The sequence below is a fragment of the Pochonia chlamydosporia genome, chromosome 6 (assembly GCF_001653235.2).
Source record: "Pochonia chlamydosporia 170 chromosome 6, whole genome shotgun sequence".
NCBI lineage: Eukaryota > Fungi > Ascomycota > Sordariomycetes > Hypocreales > Clavicipitaceae > Pochonia > Pochonia chlamydosporia.
In genome coordinates, this window is record NC_035795.1 from 2250833 (window position 1) to 2278093 (window position 27261).

General features: G+C 52.2%; 7 protein-coding genes across 7 annotated transcripts; 4 read left to right on the forward strand and 3 right to left on the reverse strand.

Moving 5' to 3' along the window:
• Positions 1-3721: 3721 nt before the first annotated feature.
• VFPPC_08890 (cyclic nucleotide-binding domain-containing protein) lies at positions 3722-6706 on the forward strand (the record flags this gene model as incomplete). The annotated part of the gene is made up of 1 exon (XM_018287516.1): positions 3722-6706. The coding sequence occupies one exon, from the start codon at positions 3722-3724 to the stop codon at positions 6704-6706; it is 2985 nt and encodes a 994-aa protein (XP_018140551.1).
• Positions 6707-9244: 2538 nt separating this feature from the next.
• VFPPC_08888 (peptide methionine sulfoxide reductase msrB/msrA) lies at positions 9245-9902 on the forward strand (the record flags this gene model as incomplete). Its single annotated transcript, XM_018287514.1, has 2 exons — positions 9245-9503; positions 9553-9902. The coding sequence occupies 2 exons, from the start codon at positions 9245-9247 to the stop codon at positions 9900-9902; spliced, it is 609 nt and encodes a 202-aa protein (XP_018140549.1).
• A 1186-nt stretch (positions 9903-11088) lies between these two features.
• On the reverse strand, positions 11089-13182 carry VFPPC_08887 (C6 zinc finger domain-containing protein; the record flags this gene model as incomplete). Its single annotated transcript, XM_018287513.1, has 1 exon — positions 11089-13182. The coding sequence occupies one exon, from the start codon at positions 13180-13182 to the stop codon at positions 11089-11091; it is 2094 nt and encodes a 697-aa protein (XP_018140548.1).
• A 1783-nt stretch (positions 13183-14965) lies between these two features.
• On the forward strand, positions 14966-16604 carry VFPPC_08886 (maltose permease; the record flags this gene model as incomplete). The annotated part of the gene is made up of 2 exons (XM_018287512.1): positions 14966-15153; positions 15230-16604. 2 exons carry the CDS (start codon positions 14966-14968, stop codon positions 16602-16604), a joined length of 1563 nt encoding a protein of 520 aa, XP_018140547.1.
• Positions 16605-17131: 527 nt separating this feature from the next.
• VFPPC_08885 (MFS quinate transporter) lies at positions 17132-18868 on the reverse strand (the record flags this gene model as incomplete). Its single annotated transcript, XM_018287511.1, has 3 exons — positions 17132-18204; positions 18260-18682; positions 18787-18868. The coding sequence occupies 3 exons, from the start codon at positions 18866-18868 to the stop codon at positions 17132-17134; spliced, it is 1578 nt and encodes a 525-aa protein (XP_018140546.1).
• Positions 18869-21683: 2815 nt separating this feature from the next.
• Positions 21684-24376, reverse strand: VFPPC_08884 (C6 transcription factor; the record flags this gene model as incomplete). The annotated part of the gene is made up of 7 exons (XM_022428628.1): positions 21684-22018; positions 22086-22405; positions 22481-22796; positions 22856-23332; positions 23423-23504; positions 23597-23974; positions 24314-24376. 7 exons carry the CDS (start codon positions 24374-24376, stop codon positions 21684-21686), a joined length of 1971 nt encoding a protein of 656 aa, XP_022284199.1.
• A 1752-nt stretch (positions 24377-26128) lies between these two features.
• VFPPC_16407 (hypothetical protein) lies at positions 26129-26332 on the forward strand (the record flags this gene model as incomplete). The annotated part of the gene is made up of 1 exon (XM_018294160.1): positions 26129-26332. The coding sequence occupies one exon, from the start codon at positions 26129-26131 to the stop codon at positions 26330-26332; it is 204 nt and encodes a 67-aa protein (XP_018140544.1).
• Positions 26333-27261: the final 929 nt, after the last annotated feature.

Here is a 27261-nt window from a genome sequence, read left to right on the forward strand (position 1 = left end):
CCGACTGACATTGCATCAATCCGAAGGGCTTGCTCCGGGATGCAGCAGGGAACCAGGAAGAAGAAATTGCGAACCAAATCGGCGATTGGCTGCATGCATCTGTTTTGCCAATTCAAAGTACAGCATGGACCGACTCTGGGTCAATGCTATACCTGTTTCTGCGGCTGGGCTGGGCTTTGGTGTCCGGCACGTCGCTCACCTCTGCTGCTCTCGCCACGCCCCAATAAGCCAGTGCTGTGCCAATATACAATTGGGAGCAGTCGCATTTGCCCACATTGTACTCAAGTACTCAGCGTGCAGCTGTACACCAACTGGTAAATTCTGATGAGAAACTTTTGTTGTTCGTGTTTTCTCAAGCCAAAACATGCAGCTCATGAGTCGCTCGCCACCCAAAATCACCACCCAGCTGAGGCGTTAGACAACTTGGTAAATTATTGGACCCGCCAGTCCTCATCTTCACCCAGCAGCAGACCAGGTTGGAGTCAGGTCATTGAACTAACGTAGTGGAGCCCTCCGGGGAAGCTTTTTGGAAGTCAAGAAGAAGGGAAAGGGGCTGATGAAACTGCCCGTGGCACAATGCCAGAACATGAGACGAATGGTAGTTATTAAGTAGTATTGCCATGTGGCAACAAGACTATTGACATAGCCGTGGACGAGGCTGTTCTGAATCCAAGTATGTAAACCAATGGACGGCCTGATTCTTCTGCATGAAGCCGTGGCTTAAACCGAGACTCGTACCCTGTAAAGCGAGGTGGATTTCTAGTTGGGATCGACGGATGATCTAGCGAGGAGTCGGAAATATTCCACCAAATTCAACGTCCTTTGAGAAAGGGGTTCATCAATTCAACCTTGCGCCTGACCAAATTTCCACGTAGTGGAGGCAAGAAGCCGTTTCTGGTTGAAACTGTTCGGTCAATTGACATGGGTGCTTTTTACCAGAGGCTGGCGAGCCAGTTTCGGAGTTTGTGTGCATGTATGTTGGGTCCGGGTTGGTGGTACAGGGCTGGGAAAACGGGCTTCCACAAGCCTTCTGCCGAGCTTCGGTGGAGGGCCAACAAAAGACCCTTGCGGTTTCGATGTGTGAGGTCAATTTGTTTGCTTTGTGCGAGGGCAATGGTAGGTTCAACCCGATCGGCCACCAACAAGACTAGTATACTCGACAATTGGAGTTGGCAGAGTGCTCTCTGCCACATGCAAGCTTCGATATGAATTTGAAGAGTGTGGTGACTTTGTTCCCCGCCGAGTCGACATGTCGACCCTGAGTAAGGCTCCACGTATGCCTCAAAGGCACACAAATGCAGTGATCAATGGACACAATTGAAGCAGCCGGCCACATCGCCATTGGCTCAAACCTGGTCCCTGTTTGGGTGCTCCAGATGCTCCAGATGCTCTAACTCAATCCACCATGATCACTCCCTGACCATGTCAGTCCCACATCAGGGTCCCACTGCCGGGAGCGGTTGTGGTTGCTGCCGCTGGGAGCTCAAGTGGCAGCCGGTGAACCGTGCACGACGCGGCGGCGCGAGCCAGCGGCTACCATTTTGAACCCAGCTTCCTGCCAGGAGATCCCAACGATCCACGACTGTTGGCGTTGGCGAAACCTGGTACAAATCGCTATCGAGATCATCGTCTCACGGACGAAGCATGACAGGCAGGCCAGGGTAGGGTAGGGTAGGGTAGGGCTGCTGAGGCAGGACTAAATGTGTGATGTGCTGGTGATTTGCGAAATCTGGATGGTCTTGCCAAGCCTGTCTTACTGTCGCCGTCGGGACCGTTATTCTGACATAAAGTCAACCAGAAAATGCCAGGTGGATGTATGGAGTCCCTCGTAAGTCGTAACGGCACTGAAACGGCAAAATCGGGGTCGTTCTATTCCCTGGAAATCGGGCATGTGTGTTATCGGCCGAATTGTGGTTGACCCTGCGCACGGCTGCATCAAACCTGGCGCATTGCTCTGCGGCTGATCAGCTGTCTCTGTCGAGGGAATTTATTTTCTCTCCTTACCAGCTATTGATGGCGTTCCAGGATGCTCACCTCATGTAGTCATAATGGCACAGCATGATTGTGTCATACCAGAGACTGGGCGTTTGTCCATGTGGTCCCTTCCCCCTCCCCCACACGCTCGGAGCGCAGGTTGACCGTGATACCTCTGAAGCGCATTCTTTTTTTGCCAGAAACTCCCGGAGCAGGCAGACAAATTTAATTGAACCAGTCACAGCTGAGGCTTTCCTCGTGGGAGCATGCGGTTTCGAAGCTGGTGTCGCAGACTGGCTGATGCGGTTCTAAAGTTGATTTGGTCTTGTTTGTCTGGAAACACACACTCTCTCGACTTGATCGATAGCATAGTCCAATTTTGGAAGGCACAACGAAGCTGGCTTGAGCAATTCGCAGCAAGGTCTTGGAGTTTGCGTCTGGTCATCTCTGTCTTGCACCTTCCTCAACTTGCACCAAATGGCTGCTGCCACCATTAAAGTACCGAACCCTGGCAAGTGCGGCCCTGGACCCAGGCAAAACCAGACAGGAGCCTAAAGCCAAGGGCCAAGAGCCAAGACAAGGGCCCTCACTCACCCTCACTCACCCTCACTCTACCAGACCCCTCCCTCCCAACTCATCCAGACCCCCCGGCCGCCGAACTTCGCGCCTTCCTCGTCTCTTCCATGTCCACTTCCATCCTGACCTGACCAGACCAGACCAGACCAGGCCCTCTCTTAGCTTCTCCAGCTCTCTTGATCTGAACTACACTTGACACTTCACATACACATCCACACTCTTCACACCAACCGAAATCTGTCAAGCATTTCTGCTCGTTGTCGCTTCCCACATATTGGCGCCTGGGAGCTTTCGACCTGCATCTTGCTCCTCTGTTGTCATTCGTTGCCATCTACCTCTTGGCCGTTCTGCGCGCCAAACGACAACGGTCCTCACTCTACTATCCCGCATTTGGCCACTGTCGTCATCGGAGCCAAAATCCGCCTACCGATGCAGCTCGGCCACAACGTCTACGCACGCGATCCTTTCCACCTACTCACGCTTCTCCCCCAAGGTTGGAGCACACCTCTTATGCGCATGTCGGCATCAGCTTCACTGACGGACCCATCAAGCAAGACAAGTTTTGGGAGCCTTGGGCTTTGAATCTTGTCACGGCCACAAGCTCCGACGATTGTCCTACGCCATAACGTTTTTGTCCCACAGGAAACTTGACAGCTTTCCGCCCAGCTTGTCCTGGAATTTGGGACTTCATTTCGGTTTCACGAGGGTCGCGGAGATTAAGCGCGCACCTCAAATCCCCTGTGCGGGTATTGTGCTCTGCACATCTTTGGCCTTTTCGCCATACCTCTGGATGGTTACCTATTGTATTGTCACCCTGGAAGACAATTGCCGGCGTCGGATTGCATTTGATCTTGACATTTGGCGGCCGTGCACTTGGACCACGGGCCGCAACGAAAGTTGACCAGAGCATGCTGCATCTCTGTTCCAAGACCATTGCCTGCACAACCGATAGTATTACGGAGTTCAACGACGTCGACTCGAGTTCCTGAAACACCGCAATTGGGCACGAGTTGCCCGTCTCGGTCGCACCGGCCGGACCGTGCAGAACAGTCTTGATTCCCACAGGCAAGCTGGCCATAGCGGCTGCCCTTGCTCGCCAAGGGCGGCATTTCCACGTTTCTCGTCATATTCAATCTCACAGGTACGCAAAACAACTGGCATCATACCAAGCATGCGACGTGGTCGCTCCCCGAGTTCGGGCTCGCCATATCGGGCGCTGGCCCATCACCAACAGGCGACGTCGCCATCAGCATCCACCGACCCGAGTTCTGTAATCCGGTCTTTCAATGTCGACAGTAACCCTGCTCGCCCAGTGCGGCCCTCGCCCCTGACCGCTTCGACTATACGTGATATGCCACTGGATCTCGTCGAGAGGATTCGAACGTTTCCTCTATTTGTCTCCGCACCCGGAGAGTTTCTCGTTGCCATTGGCAATCACCTCAAACCTCAAATCAATGGGCCCAATGACCACATCATTACAGAAGGGGACGAGGCAAAGGCCATGTACTGGCTGGTGCGCGGTGTCGTAGCGGTCACGTCCCGTGATGGAGAAGCCGTCTACGCTGAGCTCAAGCCTGGCGCCTTTTTCGGGGAGATTGGCGTTCTCATGGACATGCCACGCACTGCAACCATCGTGGCGCGCACAAAATGTCTCTTGCTTGTCTTAAAGAAGGAAGACTTGCAATTGATCATGCCTAAGTTCCCAGATATGGAGAAGGCCATACGGGAGGAAGGCCAGGAACGCCTCAATCTGCTAAAGAAACAACGACAGGAGCGCGGCGCCAGCCTAAAATCGCCCAAGGCAGACTTCACTCCCCGAACGACTGTTCCTGGTGAAGTCTCAACCGGCGAGAGTGGGGCTATCAAGGACGGCACAGTTATCAACTCGAAGAAGCGAAAGTCACCAAGCCCTGGCGTGATTGAAGATCCTGCTGCTGGTAGTGCAATTGGCAGTGGCTACGTGAATATCCGAAAAACTCTCAGGGAGCTACCCCTCTTCTCTACACTACCGCCCGATATCCTGCACTTCTTGGGGCTTAGTGTGCAGCCAAAAGCCTACCATCCCTTTACCGATATCATTTGCCAAGGAACTCCCGGCAATGAAATTTACTTTATTGTGCAGGGCGAGGCTGAAGTCATTCATGAGCAGCCAAAGGAGCAAGAGGTGGTCTCGCAGGCGACCACGAGATCGATACAGCACAGGCCGCGGTTGAAAGCTGGGCAGTACTTTGGCGAGGTGACCAGCCTGGGGCTCTCTCCCGGGCGAACAGCGACTGTCCGGTCCATCACGACGGTGGAATGCCTCATGGTTCCTGGCGAAGTTTTGGACGAGCTATGGCGGCGTTGCCCACCCGGCATCAAATACCAAGTCGAGGAGACGGCTCGGCTGCGACTGAAGACGCAGGACGACGATGTCGACATGGCAGATGCCGAGGGCAAATCGAAGGCTGCCGCAAAGTCCGATCCGCCCACGCCAAACACCCCAAGCCGTGGCCCATTACCCGAGCTTAGCTTTACCACACCGTCCAGTCAAGGGTCACCGAGTAAGGATGACTCTGATATCATGGAACCCAAAGATCCCGACCCGTATCTGAGCGTCAATATGGAGAACTTGAGGAACCGCAGACGACACTCCCTTGCACCACCGACGCCGCAAACCGAAAGCCCAGTAAGCGGTCGGCCAAATGGTTACAGGCCGTCGCTCATCGACCTTACCCCGATCAAATTTAGCTCCAGTGAGACTTCGTCGGAGTCTGGAGTGCCGGCAAAGCGAGCCAGAACAGCCACGAGTCGATCCCTCTCGCCGCCAACCCCGCCAGCGCTTTCGGACGGAGTTCTCGTGCGAGCATTCCAGCACTTGGATATCAGAGAGTTGATTCGTTTGCGGATAGTCTGCACCCACTGGCGGCAGCTGCTGAGCACGTCTCCTGAAGTGTGTAATGACGTGGACCTATCACACTACAATCGTCATGTTACCGATCACTCCATTGTTCATATTCTGGCGCCATTTATTGGCAATAGGGCCACTTCCATGGATCTGAACAATTGTTTCCACGTCACGGACGAAGGGTTCTCCACGTTATGGCGTCAATGCGGCAAGAATGTTAGGAGATGGCGGATGAGATCGGTGTGGGATGTGTCCGCTCATCAAATACTGGAAATGAGTGAAAATGCCAAACAGTTGGAGGAAGTGGATTGGAGCAACTGCCGAAAGGTTGGAGACAACTTGCTCGGCCGTGTTGTGGGATGGGTTGTTCCCGACTCGCCTACGTCGAAAAAGAGCGTTGTGATTTCCAGCTCATCGCAAAAGAAGCCACAGCCAGAGCCAAAACAGAAGCCGCCGAACGTCAACAATCCGCCTCCAGGGACGGTTATTGGCTGCCCCAAACTTAACAGGCTGGATCTGTCGTACTGCAAGCATATTACCGACCGATCGATGGCACATTTGGCTGCACATGCCGCCAACCGGCTACGTTCGCTGTCTCTTACTCGCTGTACGTCGATCACAGACGTTGGTTTCCAGTCGTGGGCACAGTATAGATTCGAAAAGCTCACACACTTGTGCCTGGCCGATTGCACCTACTTGTCAGACAATGCCATCGTGGCCCTCGTCAACGCAGCGAAGAACCTCACACACCTGGACCTGTCATTCTGCTGTGCACTGTCAGATACATCGACAGAGGTTGTTGCCCTGGGACTTCCGATGCTTCGAGAGCTCAAGATGGCATTCTGCGGTAGTGCCGTGAGTGACGCAAGCTTGGAGAGCATCGCTCTGCACCTCAACGAGCTCGAGGGCTTGAGTGTTCGTGGATGTGTGCGGGTGACTGGGAAAGGACTGGAAAATATTCTACGAGGCTGCACGCGACTTCAGTGGACCGACGTGAGCCAGTGCCGCAACCTCGAACACTGGCTGCGAGCCGGTAGCATTGCAAAATGGGGGTTCGACGACAGAACAACTAAGCCGGTGATGCCAACGGGTCTGTGGGCAGCAGCAGCTCATGAAGGCATTGGCGAAATACCACCGCCAAAGACGATGAGCGTGGCCATGCTGACGACACCAAGCTTCCTGCCACGATCTGGACTGGGCTTTTTGAGCAGACGAGCAAGGCAGCCAGTACGATTTATTATTGAAAAAGGCGTTCAAGGGCTTAGGTAGAGACTTGGGCATAGTCTCGTTTTTCACATGACATCAGCGATGGAGGGGGTGACTTGTTCACATTTTCTTTTTAGGAGTTGGGCACGGAGTTGTGTACAAAATTCATTTGGGGCGACCTCCGGCACGTATGTGAGCCTGGTTAAAGGGCAACTGCATGGTAAATATCTGGCGTTGGTTTCACCGTTATTCATGGGCAGAGATTCAAGGGCAGAGATTCAAGGTTCGAGATGAGATGAAATGACGTTTCAAATTTTGTGTACATTGGGATATATGAAGAATTGGTTACAGACAGCTGAAAGCATCTATCTCCTCGCCGAGAGCAATGTATGGCAAAGTAGGTACCTAGGTGGCCACTTGGTTGCGATGGTTGTGCTCGGTATACTTATACAGTAGAAATTTAAGAATGATTGGATCTCGATGTGTGGTGCAATGGTTGGATTGGATATAATCAGCAATGCTGTTTGCGAAGGCATCAAAAACAGGACATGATAGAGTTTCCAATCGGCCAGAACCATTGTCCGTCTCTCGCTTTGGCAAAGTCCGACTGTTGCAATCCGGCTGTGTCATGTCCTAGACTCATGGATCACATTGTTGCAGTGGCGAGACTGGGCCGGAACGTTCGACCAAGTTCCGTCCTCGATCCTCCACGTGACCTCGGAGTTAGTCAAGCTGGCAAAACCCCGACCGCACGTCATGCTTTATCAGCCTTTTATTGGAGCCGGCAAACACCCTCATATTTATCTCCCTCTCCCAACGACATCATTTCCTTTGTTTCTTCCATCACGCACAGCACGCAGCGACAGTAAACAACTACGGACGAATATGTCGTTCACCCTCAGTGTACGGCAGAGTCCACTGCGCCTGGCGCAAAGGCTGCCCGAGCTCTCCAAGTCTGCGTTCCGATCAGCCGGACCGATTCGAAGCTTCCATCAACCTGCGAAGCCCACGGCCAACTTCTTCACATCGCGCGTCTCATCGATTGCCACTCGAAATGCGTTCGCCCGCGGCAGCAGCCGCTCATACTACCAGGAGGCCACTCAGCAGGCCACTAGCGGCACTGGTATGCGCAAGCTCCTTGTAGGCGGTGCCATCTTCGGCGGCACTCTTGTTGCGATCAATGCGGTGTTTAACCGCGAGACGAGAGACGACGGCGGCATGCCGCTGTATGAGCGCGAGTACCTGAACAATACGTTTCTGCACACGGGATTGGGCGTTGGTATCATTGGCTTGACGGCCAGACAGATGGTGCAGAGCGGGTTCGTGTATCGATTGATGGTGACGAACCCGTGGGTTGTGGGATTGGGCGGCTTGGCATTGAGTTTTGCCACCATGATTGGAACTCGATCCATCAGCCCTGACAAGTACGTTTGCATTCCACACTGATATTTACGCATTTTGTTTTGGTGTCATTTGCTAACATGTTTGCAGCTATGTTCCCAAGTACGCTCTCTGGACCGCCTTCAACGCCACGCAGGCCGCCTTTATCGCTCCGCTCCTCGCTTTTGTCCCCGGACCTCTTCTCGCCCGTGCCGGTCTCTACACTATCGCCATGATGGGCGCTCTCTCTGTTGTCGGCGCAACTGCCAAGCAGGAGAAGTACCTGTACATTGGTGGCCCTCTCCTGGCTGGTGCCGCCATCGTTGCGGTGTCCGGTTTCGCTCCGTTGCTGATCCCCGCCACGGCTGTCCGCACGCTCGCCTTTACGGAGAACATCTGGCTGTATGGTGGCTTGGCCGTGTTTGGAGGCTTCACGCTGTACGATGTTCAAAAGGTGCTGTACCACGCTCGCATGGCTCAGGCTGGTTTGATGAAGCGCGACCCGGTTAACGAGAGTATTTCGCTGGAGCTGGACTTTTTGAACATTTTTGTTCGCATGGTGCAAATCCTGATGATGAACCAGAACCGCCGAAAGTAAGAGTGTACAAAATGAAGTGGGGGATGAGGGGATGGAATGCCAGGAGTTGAATCAGGGGGAACGTGTATTAGATTTATTTATACCTTGTTGAGTAATTAGAGGCCAACTCCTCTCAGTGGCAGCTCGGCTGCGATATAGAAAGTGTTAAAAAAAATACACAAAATTGGCAAACCGAAATGTGCCTGTTGCTGGTGTCGTGAAGGATTCATGTGTTGCGATGAATGCCGCTCCCAAAAGCAGTGTTGGCACCATCTCTTGTATGCCTCAATTAACCCATCGTGCAAAATGATGTCAGTCCATGACCATGTCCATGTCTTCCAAATTACCCCCATCTGGCAAAAGCAATTATTCAAATACCCTCAATTCCACAACCGATCTCTTCGTCGGCCCGCTTCGGCCCCCACCAAATGTCACTGCCACTTAGGAATCTTTAAGCTCCCGCCACCTACGCACAGCGAAACAGCTCCATGCCAGCAGCCAAGATTTGTCATTTGGCGGGGCAAAATCGCATCACGTCAACGACAATCCCACCTACCTTTTGTATTTTAAACCGACATGTCCTCTCTCAATTGAACCATCAATTCATCTTCTTCAACCAAGACCATCAACCACAGAACCACACAATGTCGCTCCCTTCCTTCATCACCCGGTTCACCCGCCCCTTCACCCAATCCACGCGCCTCTCCATCGCCGACTCCTCCTCCGCGCCCATCCCCGACGGCGCACAGCGCTGCACCGTCGCAGCAGGCTGCTTCTGGGGCACGGAGCACCTCTACCGTCGGCACTTTGCGGGCAAGGGCCTCATCGACGCCAAAGTCGGCTACATAGGCGGCGATTTGAACGATCCTACCTACCGTGCTGTGTGTGGTGGTAAAACGGGCCGTGAGTATTGTCTCTGTTGGAATTGATCGCGATACTAACAACGGTTTAGATGCGGAAGCAGCGCAAATCATCTTTGACCCCAGCAAAGTCTCGTATAGGCAGTTACTCGAGTTCTTTTACAGGATGCACGATCCGACGACGCTGAATGCCCAGGGGGGCGATACGGGCCCGCAGTACAGGTCGGCGATTTACTATCACGACGAGGAGCAGGAGAAGGTGGCGAGGGAGGTGACGAGGCTGGTGAATGAGCAGTGGTGGAAGGGGGGTGTTGTGACGGAGATTGCGCCCGCGGGGAGGTGGTGGACTGCGGAGGAGTATCATCAGGAGTATTTGGATAAGAATCCGGCGGGGTATGAGTGTCCTAGTCATTTCTTGAGGCCGTTTCCTGCGTTGCAGTGAGTGAGGTTGCTGCATGATGGTGCGGGATAGTTGGATGTTGGAGGTTTGGGTTACTCGGATTGAGGCGGTGGTTTGACGCGCTGTAATGAAGTAAAGGGACGTGTTAGCGTTGTATGCGGATATATGAATATAATGGACGTATGATGTGATTGACTAGCTCTGATGTAATTCCAACTTGTCAGGTGTCATCAAACGGAATAGTCCTGTTCACGTAGATGTTTCAGATCGATCTTGGAGGTCTTCAGATTGTAATGGGTTCTAGAAACGTCTTGCGCTGTGATTGTACAATGTTTTGAGAGTATTTCGTTCTGATGCCATCGTTAGGCTTGTTGTTCTGTGCATGTTGCTCACAGATGTGAGTCTCCCGCCGTTTCGTCTTTCATTCGACCTCTGAATATGTTAGCATAGGTTTCCAAGGAATCTCTTGGATCTTACCACTTTCACATGCTAACCTGCTACACCAACATGGACGAAGTCGTTCAAATCAAAAGTCAGGTACAGCTCCAAACGGTAATCACATGAGGCACCCAACAGAAATGGCACCCTCAACACTTCAGCCCTCAATACGAAAACTTGTCCAAGCGAGATTAATCGAATCATTTGTCAATAAAGCCCATCTCCAATATCACGGAGGCCAATGTTGGTGGTTGACGACGTATATCGGCGTAGGAGTTACGCCCGACACTCCCCGACGAGACCTCAAATCGGAGCCCGCCAAGTGACAACACCACGTGGAGTCTAGGAATATGCCCGTGTTAATGAAACATTTTCCCATCCTCCACGCGACCAACAGCCTGGTACGACAGACTGTAAAGGTCTTAATTTGCGGTGGATCTCATGCACAGTTCTGGTAGCAAGCCACTCCGACTCCCGGAACGGGAACGATGTCACACAATGCACGCTTAACATTTTTACCATGGCACCATCATCTCAGAAAATAGTAATACAACCGACGAGGCTCTCCTGGAAGAGCTCCTTGGGCCCCCCTTCTTTGCCATCAAGTCCGTAAAGGGAAGTATTCCGACCTGTCAGAATAGCATGAAGCCAAAAGTGGCACTCCTCCACACGACCCCAATAGTTTCTGGGATCATCTTTCTTCTCGCGATTGGCCGGCATATCCTCAAGAGCACAATTTCATGCAAGAGGCGACACCCCGCGAGAAAATGCAGCATCAGTCCAGCATCAATCACTCGTGAATTGAAGCAAGTTCCCGCTCAAGCCTCGACTTCCACCCCGCCACATCCCGGTCTTCCTCCTCCCAGTATGCCAGCATCCCAATAACCTTATAGACCGCCTCGTCCCAATTCGCCGGCATTGCACTACCACACTTGGCAGCCGCCACAAGCGTCAACGCGCTGCGTGTACAGGCTCTGATCATAAAAAACCCGCCATGGTGCCGATGAAAGAACCCTGGCTCATTGGCCCTGATTTGGTGCATGTGAGTGTCAAGCCCGCGCTTGACAAGCTCTGCGTACTGCGGTTTCAGGCTGCGTCCACTCGATAAAGCACTCAAACTCGCCATGACAAATGGCCAATATATCATTTCGTACAGGTTGATGAGCTTGCCTCGAAGGACGGATCTGGCAATACCATCCTCGTCGATAGCAGAACGTATTGAGAGCTCCCCGGGTAAACTGTCTGACCACTCCTGGGCTTGGGCCTCATACTCCGGAGTCATATCCGCTAGTACGTCCAAAAATGTGGTATTCGACGAATAGCGTTGCCGCAAATTTAGAACCTCGCTGCAAAGCCGGCTAGTCAGGCGCCGGAGGGATATTTCCGCCAAATAAAACAGCCAAGAGGCCCTGGACCGCTGTGCCTCAGAATCAGGCCCATCGGGAGACTCTGCCGGAGGCACTGGCGGTGCAGGGAAGAACGGGGGATAGAGTGTGCTGCCCGAATGGTGAATGTCGAAGTCAGGGAGGGACAATTGTCCCCGTAACTCTCTTTCCGACTTCCAAGCCGACCAATAGACTGCCTGCTCTTGCGTGTCTTGCCGTCCCATCTCTACTGATCCAGGAGATAACGCGGATTCCGTCGACATATCCTGCGCCTTGGCAAGGAACGGGAAGTGCTGGCATGCGGCTAGTGCCTGCGAGAAGAAGCGCCATGCATAGATGGGCTGGAACACCATCATCATGTAAACTCCAGAAAGGAACAGGCATTGAGCGCCAACAATGTCTGATCTGACCAGCAGGATTCCGATGCGCTTTTGGGCCGCCTGAAAAAAGACTTGGGAATCAGCATACGCCTGCGAGCCTATTCTCGTCTCTGGACTGGGACCAAAGGGGGTGGCGATGCAGCCCAAAGCACAAATGATCATGGCCAGGCACGAGGCCGGTGACCAATCAATGCCGTCTAAGAAGGCCCTCCCAACCATTCTCCGTGCTGAAGACTCATCTAGAATGGGGTTTTTGCAGTGAATATAGAGAAAGAAATTATCCAAGAGCCTGTAGATTCGATGAGACTCCATGTCAACAAGGGCTGCCAAAGACGCTGCTCCGCCTGCGGGAGACGACATTGCATCTGGCGGTGCCCGATAGACTGGTGAGCCTTGGGACTTGGTGCTGTGGAAGACTGGCCAGTCCAAGATGTGGTCAATACGCATGGGCAAAACGCTGTCCAGTGGCAGGTCTTCCTCGGCGCGGCCATTGGACGTGTGGGCTTGGTTGCCAGCGCCGTGGCTGCTTGGCCGTCGTACGTAGGTCCCATCAAGTTGTTGAACTTGAAGATGGGACGGATATGATGAATTATTTCCATTTCCAAATACGCTCGTAGGCTGAGCTAGAGGTGAGACCTGGGGAATTGGCGGTGATTGTGATGTGGAAAGCTCTGTGGCAGGCCCCGTGGTGCGAAGCAAACGTTCCAGATCGTCTAACCGATCCAATATCTTGAGGCTGGCCGGGTCGAAACTAGACAGATCGACTGGGGACTGTATACATGTTGCCCCGACGCTCAGACAATACGAGCAGCTGGGTTTCTTGTTGTCGCATTTGGTCTTGCGTGCTCTGCATACTTGACATGCAGTATTGGCACGCTTCCGAGGATAAAAGGCGGTTCCCCGGGCCGCGGGCCGCTTTCCAGGGCGACGATTCAATAAAACACCGGCTTCAGCAGTCGGGGAGACGGCAGTAGCATCGCCGTTTAGCTTTGAAGAGTGGTGATCCCTGGAGTCGCCCCCATCGTTGAGAGCTAGATCCGGGCGATGAGACGATTCGTTCTGGAGCTGCAGCTGGTGCTGCTGTTGTTGTAGCGGCGGCGCAGGCGGCGGCGGTGCCATCTTAGATCAGACACAGCAAGGCACGGCATGGCATGCCGGAATCGATGATAGTTGGTCGCGAGCAAGTGTACCCAAGAGGGTTCAAGATCAAACCGTCGGGGAATCTCGCTATTGAAATAGTAAGCTCACTGTGAGGGGAACTCATCTGCTCCTGGAGACCTGGCGTGAGGCATAGCCGAGCTCCAACACGCCATTAAGAGCCATCCCCCACTCCTTTTTGCCGGGGGGCGTTTCTCGATGGCGCTTGTGTGGCAACCTTTAGGAGGGCTTTCAGTAGTTGAGACCGCAACTGGCGTTCGCCTGCCGACTTGGGAATGTCGAATGGTCTCGGGCTTGGCTTGGGTGTTATTATACGTTGACAAGCTCGCTTGGAAAACCGGTATTCCGTTGTTGATTTTGCGTTTGTGCCACATGGTCCAGCAATGTGTTTCTATGCCAGGTTTTGCCAGGGCAGTATGTCGGACGTTATGTAGAAGGGCCGTTTACTGGCGATGGAGGCGTCTCAGCTCAATGGTATGAAAGTGCCGAGAGTTGGGGAATCGGTCCAGAAATGCAGTCACACAGAATAGGTTGTCCAGTTTGGGCAAAAAACGAGGCCATCACAATATTTGATTCAGCTCTCGCTCACTCCTGCCCTGCCGTCAATTGGATGAGTGTGCCCTTTCCTGGGTTGAACTTGCCCAACTGAGCTACAATTGCCAACTGTGCTTACTTGTGGCAGGAGTCGTCGAGGAGCCCGGCTTTGCCGCGTGCTGCTCCTTCCGTTTGCTCCGGCAGCTTGCTGTTGCATCTGCTCCGTGCCAATTATCTGATCTTCACATTCTGCGTTGAACACTCATGCAAATTCGAGCCACTCATCTCGTCCTTCGTTTCTCACGTCTTCCTGATCGAGTGGTTGCATCTCTTGAGCCGGAAAAAAACCATCTAGTTTATCCAGTCGGTGTTGCACTCTTCAACCCCGCACATGTGTCCATGTTGTGCAAAGCCGTCTGTTTGAGCCATTCAGAGCCGATGGTCATCCTGGCTTGCCATGCAGTCTAATTGAGGCTATTCGTACTCTGCGCCGAGCAAGTTGCCGAATCAACGAATCTACCCCATGGGCAGCCCCCATTGTCCAACTTGGAACCGCCATTTGGAAAACCACGCCAGGGTTTATGCCAGGGCCCTCTGACGAGAAATCTACCAGAATTGTCCCAGGACCACACCACCCCAAACCTTCGGCTCTGTCTCCAACGCCATGCCATGTTCGTCCGCGCCACAAGCTCTCCGCACCGCCATGGCCGCGACTCAGGGTCTCCAACGGCCCCAAGACTTCTCAAAGACCTTCTCGACAGTCGTCGGGGAGTGTCGCCCTCCGCACTTTTCTTCACAACCCGCTTCAGCCATGTGTTTCTTACCCCAGATTGTCAACCATAGGGCAGACGAACCATTGAATTGTTTTGCTGCATTGTGACAAGTCGGTCCGAACCTCACGTCTCAAACTTCAAGAGCTGCATATGGCAGCGACTTCTGACACTAGGAAGCGCGGTCCGTCCCTCACCATCGGGAACTCGTATATTAGATGACGGTGGTCCCCAGACATCAGCTTCAATGCAACTCTAGGTTTTCATGACAACCATTCAGCTTCGGCTTACGGCTCTCATTGGCGGTTGAGACTGTAATCATCTTGGACCACGACTTCCGTTGAACGTTGCTGACAGTTCAGTTCCATTCCTTCTTTTCCCTTCCCGTCCGGGCCAAACTCATTCTTCGCACCAAGCCGAATAGCTGATCCGTGGACGAAATGGCGACTAAAGAGGAAGATAACAATCTCGAAGCCCGTGTGTCGGGGGTCGAAGAGGTCAACTTTAAGCATGAAACCGTTCGTATCGATCATCAACTGGAGCACGAGCTCACGGTCAAGGACGTCTTTAAAAAGCACCCGGCCGTCGTTTGGTGGTCCTTTTTCTGGTCAATGGCTGGTGTAGGCTGGTATGTAAACATATGTTCCTACGTGTGGTTGTCCTTTCAAGAAAAATGAACTCTTGCTGACTCACATACCTTCCAGGGGCTTTGACGCGCAAGTCAACGGTGGTATGCTCGGTGTTGCTTCCTTCCGACGCGACTTTGGATATATTTACCAAGGCGAGGCAGTTTTACCCGCTGATTGGCAAACTGCTTTTAACACGGTCTCATCTGTCGGCCAGTTTTTTGGTGGCTTCTTGTGCTCGTGGATGGCCGATAAGATTGGTAGAAAGTGGTCGCTCTTGTTCGGAATTGCCATCGTCACTGGCGGCATTTTCGGTGAGATGTTTTCAACGGCCAGGGCCGCCTTCGTTGTCTCCAAGCTCATTCTTGGTTTGGGGCTTGGCTTTTACTTGACCTTGGCTCCCTTGGCCACCTCTGAGAGTGCGCCTGTGGTGTTCCGTGGTATCTCAACTGCTGGTGTCCAGTTCGGTATTGGCTCTGGCCAGCTCTTGTCCAACGCAGTCATCAAAGGGTTTGGCGAGTGGGATTCGCGATGGGCATACCGAGCCCCCTTTGCTATCCAGCTGTTCTTTTGCGCTTTCCTTCTGGTCTTCCTCCCGTTCGCCCCAGAGACCCCCTGGTATCTTGCCCGTGTCGGAAAGCGAGAGGAGGCCAGGAAATCACTTCGCAAGCTTTACGGACGTGATGTGGATATCGACGCCAAATTAATTACTCTCGAGGCCACAATCGCAGAGGAAGAGGCCGCAAAGTCCGACCAAGGATCCATCATCCAGTGCCTCCGAGGAACCGACCGCATCCGAACTGGTATCAGCACAGGCATCTTTGCGTGCCAGCACTTTGTCGGCATCATCTTCGTTCTCGGATACTCCTCCTACTTCTTCCAGTTGGCTGGTTTGCCTGTCGACAAGAGTTTTGACTTGGGCGTTGGTGTTACTGCCTGTGGTCTTTTGGGCATCATTTGCAGTTGGTTCATCATGAACTCATACGGTCGTCGCAATATCTTCATTGGCGGCATGGTTGCCATGACCTCTATCCTGCTCCTTATTGGTATCCTCGATTTCGTCCACACCGATGGTGCCAAGTGGGCTCAGGCTGCTCTAACTGTCATCTACGCCTTCTTTTACTTTGCCTCTCTGGGAGCCATGGCCTTTGCCATTCTGGGCGAAGCAAGCAGCACGTCTCTTCGCGCCCCAACCATCGCTTTGGCCACTGCAACTCAGGCCGTCATGGGTATCATCTTCAACTTTGCTATCCCGTACATGATCAATCCGGACGAAGGCAACCTCAGGGGCAAGGTCGGTTTCATTTTTGGCGGGTTGGCTGCCATTGCCACCGTATGGAGTTTCTTCTACGTTCCCGAACTCAAGGGCCGTACTTTTGACGAGATTGACCGCATGTTCCAGGCCAAGGTGCCACCTCGAAAGATGGGCTCTTATGTTCTGGATTCGTACTAGATGTGGATGGTGTTGGATGTGTATAGGCGTTTATAGCGTAATATATGTGCATAGAACACGAGATTTTAATCCTTGCCAACACTTCCACGTGTCTTAATTCGACAATAACGTACCACAGAGTCGGTACCCATTAGTAGCTAGTGAATGCATCGGACCGGTAGATCAGGTTCTCCACGGTCCATCACGAAGGGTGGATCAAACGGTGATGCGGAATTTCTCCACCCAACCCAACGGCGTGGCGCCAAGAGGTCTGATCTCCCACGATGTATCGGAGATCAATCTGATAAGTGATCTTATTGTTGCACAGACCAGGCCAATGATGTACTATATGACCAGCTCAAGGGATGTGATAAGATGTATAGGTAGGTATTGTATTTGTAGTCCAAAATACGTATTATTTCAAGCGAGAGCATGACCCTCGTTGACGAATCACGCAACAAGATGTCACTACTGCTACTGAGGCTAATTCAAAATTGGGAAATTGTTCCTTTGCCGCTCATTATTAATATAGAAATCCAACTCAATCATCAATCCCTCGAAGCTTTATTCCGATCGTCATGCTGTTCGGCCACCGAGTCCCGTGTAGTTTGTAAAATGAGTGATTCGCCATCACTGCTCATGTCAATCTTCGCCTTCCACGTCTTATACCACGGCCCTTCAAATAATTCACCCATCCTTTCCAACGGTACACCCTTTGTTTCGGGGGCCCATATGCCAAGGACGATGAGACCAACGAAACACACCATTGCCCAGAAGACATATGCGCCCCAGACGTCGAGGTTCTTGAACATTTGGGGGGTGGTGCGCACGACGGCGAACTGGAAGAGCCAGTGAATCATCATGTTTACAGAGTAGCATGCCCCACGGACACGGGTGGGCAGTATTTCTGTCCCGTATAGATACTGGACTGTGCAGAGACCGATGGACCAACCGATGGCGTAGATGAATACAGATGCAATGGCTGCGGCGGATGCGGATTGATTATTGTCATGGCGCCAGAGTGCCATGTAAATTGCCATGTAGACGTGTGTTGCGCATTGCATAGCCAGGCCAACCATGAAACACCGTCGACGGCCAAAATAGTCTATCAACCACCACATGAAGACCATGGTGAAGACTAGCTTTGTAGCGCCATATCCGCCAGCGTTAATGAGAGCGCGGTTACTCGTGATGCCTGCGAGGCGGAAAATTTCAGGAATGTAGTATGTAATACCGTTTCCACCGCTCCACTGTGCAAATGTTTGCATCGCGAGCCCGAGGAGGAATCGGCCGCGGTAGGTGGGCACTGTCGCGACCTCTTTGATGATTGTCCACGTTGAAGTGTCGGCCAGGACAAGGTTCTTACTTACGACCTCGTCTTGCATTTCGTGGTATTCGCGCTGGACTTCAGGATCTTCCGTCGACTTGTTGCGCAATTTTGCCAGGACAATGAGGGCCTCCTCATACCGATTCTTGGAGGCCAGCCAGCGGGGTGTGTCGTGCAAAAACATGGAACAGATGAGTGCGATACCAACAGGAATCTGAGGCACAGCAAGGACAACTCGGTATTGCTGTCGATTCGACTCCATCGTTTTGCGGGCGCCATAACCAATGAAGAATCCTGATGGCACAAGTTAGCGGCAAACAAGTTTCAATGGTAGCAGAGCACTACATACCCAGCATCAGAGTGGTCAGCAGAACAACCATGTACACTGACACAATCATGCCTCGATTCTTCGCCTTGGCAATCTCGGACAAGTACAACGGCGCGACAACAGTCAGACCCCCGGCACCGACACCTCCCCAGATTCTGGCAAACAAGAGCAGGCCAAGGTTGCCTGACGCAAAGGCGACTGTGAAGAAGCCCGTCATCCAGAGCAGGGTAAACAGTTGCCATGTTCGCAAACGCCCTATTACATCAGTGACGTACACTGCCATGCCGGCCCCGATGGCGGCCCCAAGCACTCCCAACGAAGACACAGTAGCCCTCCGCGTAGCCAACTGAGACGGATCGCTTGTCCATCTTCCCCTGGTCAGGCCAAAGTCTGTCAAAAACGACTTGAGTCCTGATGCTGAAGCAAATCCGCCTTCGTCGTAGCCTGCACGGAAAAGAAAACTGTCAGTATAAAGCTGGTATTACTAAGCTCTCATGCAATGAGCAGGGCAGGACAGCGGACGTTGCTTGCTGGTGTTGGATGCCTACCTTTGGGAATAGATCCAAAAGCGATGACAAGGACGGTAAAGGCATAGAAATAGTTGGCCGACGGCCAACGTAGCGCATGCATCTTGCTGGAAATTCGACTTGCGCTAGGTTTAAAATCAAAGAGAGAAACGTGAAAGAAATGGAGAGAAGTGTGCAAAAGCGACCGTCACTTGACTGGATTCACGCAGCTTCCCCAAGCACGCATCCATCGACAGAATTCAAACAGGTGCCGAGTTTCGATGTAGCGTCCTAGTTGGCATCCAGCTTTCCCATGCTGACTGCGCGAATCCCCTTGATGGGCTAGCGACGTCGTGAAAAGAAAAGGTCGTAATTTGCGTCGCCGGCGGGGAATAGATAATGCCTGAGTTGCAGGTCATTGAACAGGCCTGGTAGGTCTCTTCTTGATCAAAGCAGACGATATGCACTGACAGGTAGACAGGGCTGGATGGGGTTGAAGAAAATGAGCGTCAACCCACTCCACCAGTCGGGTTCGTTGTCCACCATGTGCGTCTCACGCCCACGTCCATGATCCATGGTCTCGGCAGAGGCAAGCACGGTTCAATGTGCAATCGAGACTCACATGGCCCCAGTGTCAGTGCCTGGAAGTTGCTCAGTGCATGTGGGGCCTGGGCAGTGCTCGACTTGATGCGCATCAATTGATTCATTGGGCCCCATGCCCCTAGGATGTGAGGCACTAGACTCAAGTGCTGTCATTTGCAGGGCAGCTCAGGCTGTCGCAGGGGCGTTGAGGGCCGCTGCCTAGCCGTTGCTCCTTTTGTCGACTCCTGAAGAACTTTTTTCATGGACCCAGTTAGCCAGACGCCTCCGTCCCTCCTTCCTCGACGTGGCTAATCGGCACAGACAAGCCGAATTTGAAGTCCATGTGTGGTCAATGAGCCGTGCTGGCTCAAACCAACCGCTCAAGTCAGGTCATGGCAGCACAGGGCAGGTGCCGTTGGTTGGCCCCCGTCGCTCCGTGTCCAGATGTCTCTTCCTGCATGTATTGACTGAAGCACCAGACCCTGCCCGTGCCTCTGTGCCTCCGTGCCCTGCGTGCGTTATATGCTGATCTGATGCCATGAGGCAATGGCCATGCCTCTATCCAGTCAGTCGCTTCCAAGTGCATGCCTTGGCCGCATTTGATGTCATGCACCAGACCTGACCTGGCCAGATCAGACCTTGTTCTGCTCTCGTGGCTGCCCACGCCTCTTGTTCGGCGAATGACTGCATCGAACCTTGATGCTCCAATTTGCGCAAGTAGCTGCGATTTCGGTCTGAGCCTCAGCCTCAACGGCTAAAGCGCCACCAACGGCCAGGACTCTGCCTCTTGCTGGTTGACCGAGTCAGCGGGGGAATGTTGCGGCCAGGGTTCATCGCCTTAGTCATCGAGTCTGGTCCATTGTGAGCGTGTTGGATGAATAGTTGTGGGAACCAAGTCAAGCAAGACTCACGACCATCGTTTCTTCTGGTGCAAAGGAAGTAGGATTCAGAGAAAGAAAAAAAAAAAATCACAGCAAATGCTCGCGGGTGGGCTCCGTTGTAATAAATATGCGCCAAAGTGACCACAGTCGCCCAACAAATTGACTTGGCTCGGTCTGGTCGTGTTTGAGTCTGGTCGGACGATGCCCGAGCTCATGTTTGTCTGGATAGAAACACCAGCCCACAGGTTGCAAGCCCACAGATGAGCGAGGAAGCTTGACATCGAATCCTCCACACAGCATACCTATGCATACACTGATCCTATGGTCAGGCATTGAACTGAAGACTTTCCTCCGCATAATTATTGCTTGATATCTCAATTGGTGGAAATGATCCTGAAACAAAAGGCCGAACGGTCAACTTCCGACTTCCTTGAGCTCCAAAGTGTCATTCCATCACTCCATAATTCGTGCCAGTTTTGTACTTGCACGATTCAGCAAGCCTGACTGTCATATCACTTCGGACGAGTTCCATTACTACCCAATACCAATTGCGCTTGTGAGGGGCTTTTATCGTCGCTTTCTGGCAAAAAACGAACATCTGCCGTTCCAAATGCCTAAATTACGGCCAATGACCTTCACCCTACTCGCCGTCATATCCAGATACAGGGACCACGGCTCTCGGCTAGCATTCTGGGCTTATGAGCGGACGGCATAAAGTCCGCCAGCACCACGTCAGCAGCATGAGGCTTCCTCAGAGATATAAAACGGTGATACCTTCGTCATTCTGTGTCATTCTGATTAGCCAATGAATGTCTGTCTCCCAACTCACGGCCGCTTTTGGTAATCGTCGTCGCCATGACCACAGATGCACGGCTCGCCATAGGGCCTCAATCACGTCATATCCCTTGGATACGACCGGGTCCAGTCTGGGCCAGTCCAAACCATCCAAACCACACGACTTTGCACTCTCACGATGCGCATATTAAGGTCCCTTGCCACCAATGACAATGATTTCATAGATATTATTGGTCATTCCTCTTCATTCCGAACGCTAAGTAGTTCTTGATGATGCATTTAGGTGTCAAAGCTGGTCATGACACTGGCGTCATCTGCTTGTCCTCCACTGACCTGACATTATGCATCGTGTGTTTTCACACAAAAGGGTATTTGGGCTCAACCACTGCAATCGCGAACTGCCTGCGATCCTCTTCCACCTTCGCCCACTCTGGATCATCGATAGCCATCGAATCCAAGATAATTAGGGTCGATTGAGGATGCACTAGCTGCAACCAGCAAATCGATTCGCTTTGATATTGGACAAGGAGGTGATGGCTTTGGGGCATGATGCTGAATTGGATAATGCCAAATACCAGCAAGGCTGCACCACAAAACGATAGCCATCGGCATTCAGCGCCAATGCGGCGCAACTTCGCCACAATCGCCTCAAAAACCTGTAAGAAATTGTGTACTGTTTTCTCATGGGAAGTTGGGCAGGTTTTCCGAGTCTGGAATTGCTCCGACCCGAATGCTCAATGGCTCCAAGGTTGACATGGCTTCGAAAACCCCAGGCTCCATGGACATAGCATCTGGCCCAAAATTATGGCTAAAGGATGGCTGGTACACTGGATGAGAAGGGACAGGCATCTGCCTGCCCATATCTGGAGACGTTTGGTATGTGCCGCCAGGTATAGCAAGGCTTGCCCCAGTCGATGGGGACTGATGCGCCCCTGGGCTTTGCTGAACAGAGGATCCGACAGCAATTCCGACAGCAGTAAGCTCCTTATTGATGTTATTCAGTGCAGAGGCGATGACTTGTGTCCCGGAACAGTGTTAGCAAACTATTGTTGACTAAACCAAAGAGAGAGTACGCCAGCTTACCCGGGCTGATCTGTCTTACTTGTTGCAGGCACTGTATGCAATAAGTGAGCTTACGCATAGCTTGCTGATCGTCTGGAGCAGCTTGCACTTGAAGAAGGAAGATTGATGATGCAATGTAGACGCAGTATGCGAGAGACAAAACGCAGTAATTCATAGTGAAGGTCCTGCAGAAGAGATCAAAGATCGCAATGATGGACGTCGCTGATGTCACACTTTCCACCAGGTAGCCCTGGACGGGAGATGGTCCTTCACATTCGCGTTCACCTCGACCAGTGAGCATCGGACGGTATAACAAAATTTTAAACGCATGATAAAGACAGCTGTGTTCGTCACGTTAGCCGCACAATTTCAGCCTCAAAGAAGAAATCTTGCAATGAAATGACGAGTATACGTACTTGAGCGTCACAATATGAGATGGCGGAGCCAAGGCGGGCAACGACACGGGATCAATTTTCAAGTGCGTTGGTAACTGATCCCACCACTGCTGTAACAATGGTTCCTGGGAATTGAGACATTCTTGAATTTCAGTATCAGTATTTTGCGACAGCGGATCATACATGTGGATCAGGATTTCGTTGAAAATTACGGCCAGCCGACACATGCTCATGAAGCAAGATGCTGAGTGAGCTGTTGTTGGGGGATATTTCCAGGCAGTGTCAGTTTGGGGGATGCCAAATGGCACCCAAAGGTCATTTTCGGCCGAGTCGTCAACTGGGATGGATTAATTAGTAATGTAGCTTCAATGGCCGGCTTTTTCGCGTGGCTCTTACACATGATATGTGACGGCGAAATGCTTGTATGTTGCAACGATGGAGACCTCCCTAGATAGAGACATATTAATTTGTCCCAGAAATAACAACCCCAGTAGATACGTCGGCGAATCTCAAGCTCCTCGTCACTCAACGGCACAGAGCCCGGGAATCGCTGGCTATCCACGCATATGCCAAGATGGTCTAGCAGCCGGAAGGCAATACCGCTATAAGTCCAGGCTTGTGTAGAATTCCCCAGACTACACTCTTGTGCGCTGAGAAGGAGGAGAGTTTGTATCGTGGGTATCGTACAGACGCCATTGCTCAACTCCTCGAAAAGCATGCTTCGGGCATGTTTACCGAATACGGTGCCGCCTTGGTAGGACTCGTCGAGTAACCGCTTGATCGAAGGATCACTTCGTCCCCACCGAATCGAATGTGAGATTACGGCATTAAGAAGAGTGTGGGAGTAATAAGGTCCCATGGATTGCATGTCGCCTGATTCGGTCAGCCAAATGTAAGCCACGGAGCGGTTCTTGGCGTACGGTATGGAACTAAACGGGGATTCATAATGGCAGAACGACTTACGTGTAAATACAGGTCGATAGATGAAATTGAACAATGGTTGAATCCAGCACCAATGAACGTTGAGGAGGTGCTGAAATGGCTCCTGTGGTAATAGGGGTCAGCAATCTTTCGCCATATGCCACCTCACACTGCAGCCGAATATGAGGCTGCTATCATAGAAGCGAGACTGCATACAGGTATCTCAGACAAGTCCTCCATGGCGCGTTGGTGCCATGCATTATGAATCAGACGTTCACGTCGTTGTCTGTCGGTGTCTGATGTTGACGGATCCAGGAATGGAACGTCCCCTGAACTCGGACCCGTTCGGTCACTCGGAAGATTGAAAAAACTAGTGGCGCCATGATACGTGATGCTTCCCTTGTCGTCTATCTTTAAGCTTCTGAAGCTTCGACTCATTGCCTGCTCGTCGGATGCATGGCGTGCGGTTTGTGATGGAGCATCTGGCGCGCCTGATACTGGTGGGCTAGAGTGTGATGAGCCAGCAACGGAGGCAGGCGACTTGGAAAGATTCGCAACTTGGTCTTCCAACTCCTTGATTCGTTCTTCTAACCGCTGGGTGTAAGACAAGGTTGGATTTCTGCATTTTTGGTTAGAGTATGACTGGCTTTCGTATTGTAGATGATGCCAACGGCCAGGGCGACAAACAACTTGTATATGCACTCATCATTTCGGGCAGCACATCGCTGACAAATGGGCTGTTCTCCTCCGCATTTAACCTATCAACACAAAACCATAGCATGAGTAAACTTGTCTGTAATATTGAAAGCAGAAGATCGACAGGCTGGTATAGCAGGAGTTGGTCGGGGCGCATGGTCTTTTTGGACCGGTGAAGATGCATGGACCACGTATCGTCCACTGTCATTCACACGTAGACTCTAGTATTAAACGTACCTTGCGACGACGACAAGGCTCACAGGAGAAGGCACTCTTCTTGGTGGCCTTTGCCGTTGACATGATGAAGAAAACAAAACGTGAATCGGCGATATGGAAGTGGTGGTGCGATCAAAGACAAGACGGAAAGCGTCTGCATTTGGAGTTGGAAGGTCTCTCCGTCAGGGTAAAGTATCGACGACTCTGAAAACACAGAGAATTATGGCAATAACGCGGAGTATCATAGGGCCAGTATCAATTCCTTGGCTGCTGTGCAGAATGAAAATTGAAGTGTTGAATATTAACTTTGTCACTCAAAGTTGAAGACTGGAGACTGAACCGGGGGTACTTAGAAAGAAATGGGCGAAACTAAGAAAAAAAAAGCCCCGCGCTCTGCGCCTCTTACTGCTGGTACTTGGTCGTTGACAAGCGGTTCGTTTGGAAGGAGCGAACTGCGTGCCCCACATCAGTTGAAGAAAGATTTCAAGGTCCGGACACTTCCAAGCAAGTCACAGAAGTAAGTATACCGCATATAGCATACAGCATACACAAAAAGGACCAGGTCAAGTGCCAATTACAATTCACAAAATAAAAGGCTCGCTCCAGTGGATAGCATACAAAGCAGTGATTGAGGCGGAAAAGCGGCAAACAGGGAAAAACCGAAACCGAATGACTGAATTGATGTCGAGTCTGACTGGGTCTCAGGAGCCCGAGAGGCAGGAGGCAGGGGTCGTGCAAGTGCAAGTGGGCTGGCGCTAGACTGAGAAAGCTAGCTGGCTGGGTTGTGGCATTGCCAGCAGCCATCGAGGCGATTTGATGGAGCAGTGTATCTGAGGTATTGGTGTGTAAATGCTGAAACTGCGCAACCGGCATCAATTGATCCACAACTGGCCTTAAACAGGTGGCACCTTGACGCAACGATGCAGCCTACCTGAAAGTATGTATCCATCTCGACTCTGTGGAATATGACAGCGGTTGTCGCGATGCGGAGGATTCCGTGCTTTCATTGGCTGTGAACAAGCGGGAATGTGGCAGACTCTGCTGCCTGCCCAAGTCAGGGAAGGCGCGAACAATGGTCATGCTACCACGATGACTTTCCTGGGTTTCAAGGGCCGAATGGATTCAAATCCAGCCAACGCCATAATAACAAAAACACATCGATACGACATCAACTGATATTGCACCATGCGAGCACTATACGGCTGTTTGGGACAATTTTGACGGGTCATGTTGTCCGTCACGCATGAAATGTATTTTGTTGGAGATGTGAATACACTACCTAGGTACGTGCTATCCATCAAGGCCCTTTTCATGCTAGCCACTAATAATCTCTAGGCTGTGAAAGTATCTATCTCTCCCCTACGAACCGGACATTTTGTCATGATCTAAAAGGTAATGCCCGACACATCCCCTACAGGGCTGCCACAGTCCCGCTCTGCTAAGCTCGTCCGCTAAATATTAGTCCACCCTGTTGCTTCGTGGGTTGTGCTTGATGACTGGATTCGGTGTTGTTGTCTCGGCATGGGGTCTGGACATGCTGTCGACACTGCGCCTTGTTCCGACCGTTTCATCGCGCACATGCTAGGGACGACGCAGACAGCTTCCCCATGCGCCTGGGCGCCACGAGGTCCGACCGCCCGTCTTGGGTGCCAAATAAGGTAGTTGGTGGTGATGCCAGTTCTTCCTTTCGTGCATTGCTTGGGGCATTGGGACATCTGAGACGACTCGCCTCCTTGCCCTGGCTGAGATGCTAGTTGAACAAATGGCTGCTGGGATCATTTGGGATGGGATAGGCGGTGCGGCCCACGGCAGAGGTCAGCGGCGCCGAAGTTGTCCATGAGCATCCGTAGTGGCGGCATCCAAAGGTCTCCTACCAAAGAGCTGGTTCAAAAGATCGACACTTGGGCCAACGCTACTGTAGCCTTGCCGTGCCTTTCCCTTCGTCCCCATTTCCCCCCCGGCGCATTTGGCCCTGTGCGTGGGCACGTTTGCCGTTGTTGTTTCTATCGGGCAACCTTCCGACTAACTGGTGTCAAATGATTCTGATGGTGTCTTTGCGATTCTCGTACTTCGAAACAAAAGAGGCTCATTCAACATGCGAAACCAAACCATGGAAACAAAACATTGGACAATACCCTGTATGCCGCCACGGAGCGGTGGGTGGATGGATACGAGGATTTAGAATTTGAAGGACGCAAATTCCCACACCATCCGCAGTCTGTTGCCGGCAAAGCTAACCAGACATGGGACGCAATATTGGATCATACCCATTTCCCTTCACAGATACGGCCTATGGCCCTGGATGCTTTGCAGCCTGGCATGATGGAGAGGATTGACGCCACTTTCTGCGCCCTTTTGGTACAATGCCTGTGGGGGGCTCATTGCTTCTTCAGGCTCAATTCAAGCTGATGTTTCTCAGGATGCTTCTGCGCCCCCTTGCCATGACGAATATGGAGCTCGTCTCCGATGTTGTCGTGGGTCTGTCTATTTGCATGCTCTGGCACCTTTGAGCTTGGCTCCAGAGTCTCTGGGGTTGCAGCCGCTCATAGCCACCGGACAGTAATCGGCGACCCCGGCTTACGTTCTGCGTCGGCAAACGTCTCGTCGGCCGCGGAGGGCGAATGGACACCACCGCTACAAGTGTTCTGAAAGCAGCAGCGCCAGTCGTCATTTCAAGTCATTTTGCCTTGGAGGTCTTGGGCGGGCACTTGGAAAGGCAGCCCTGGTCAGGAACTCAATGACCAATACATCAGCAGCAGGGGCCACGCGTGGACTACGCGGCGATTGCGAAATGCATTACAAGGCCCACCCCAATGGGGGAATCAACACAATTAAGACTGCAGCCAACCAGCCCTTCAAGCAAGTCCAGAAAGCTTGGCGCGCACTTTTATTTTCAAGGTGGATGGTGGGGTCTGAAGCCAAGTCTTTGGACCGCCGCTTCGATCCCAGGTGGGAGGTAGGCGCCCAAT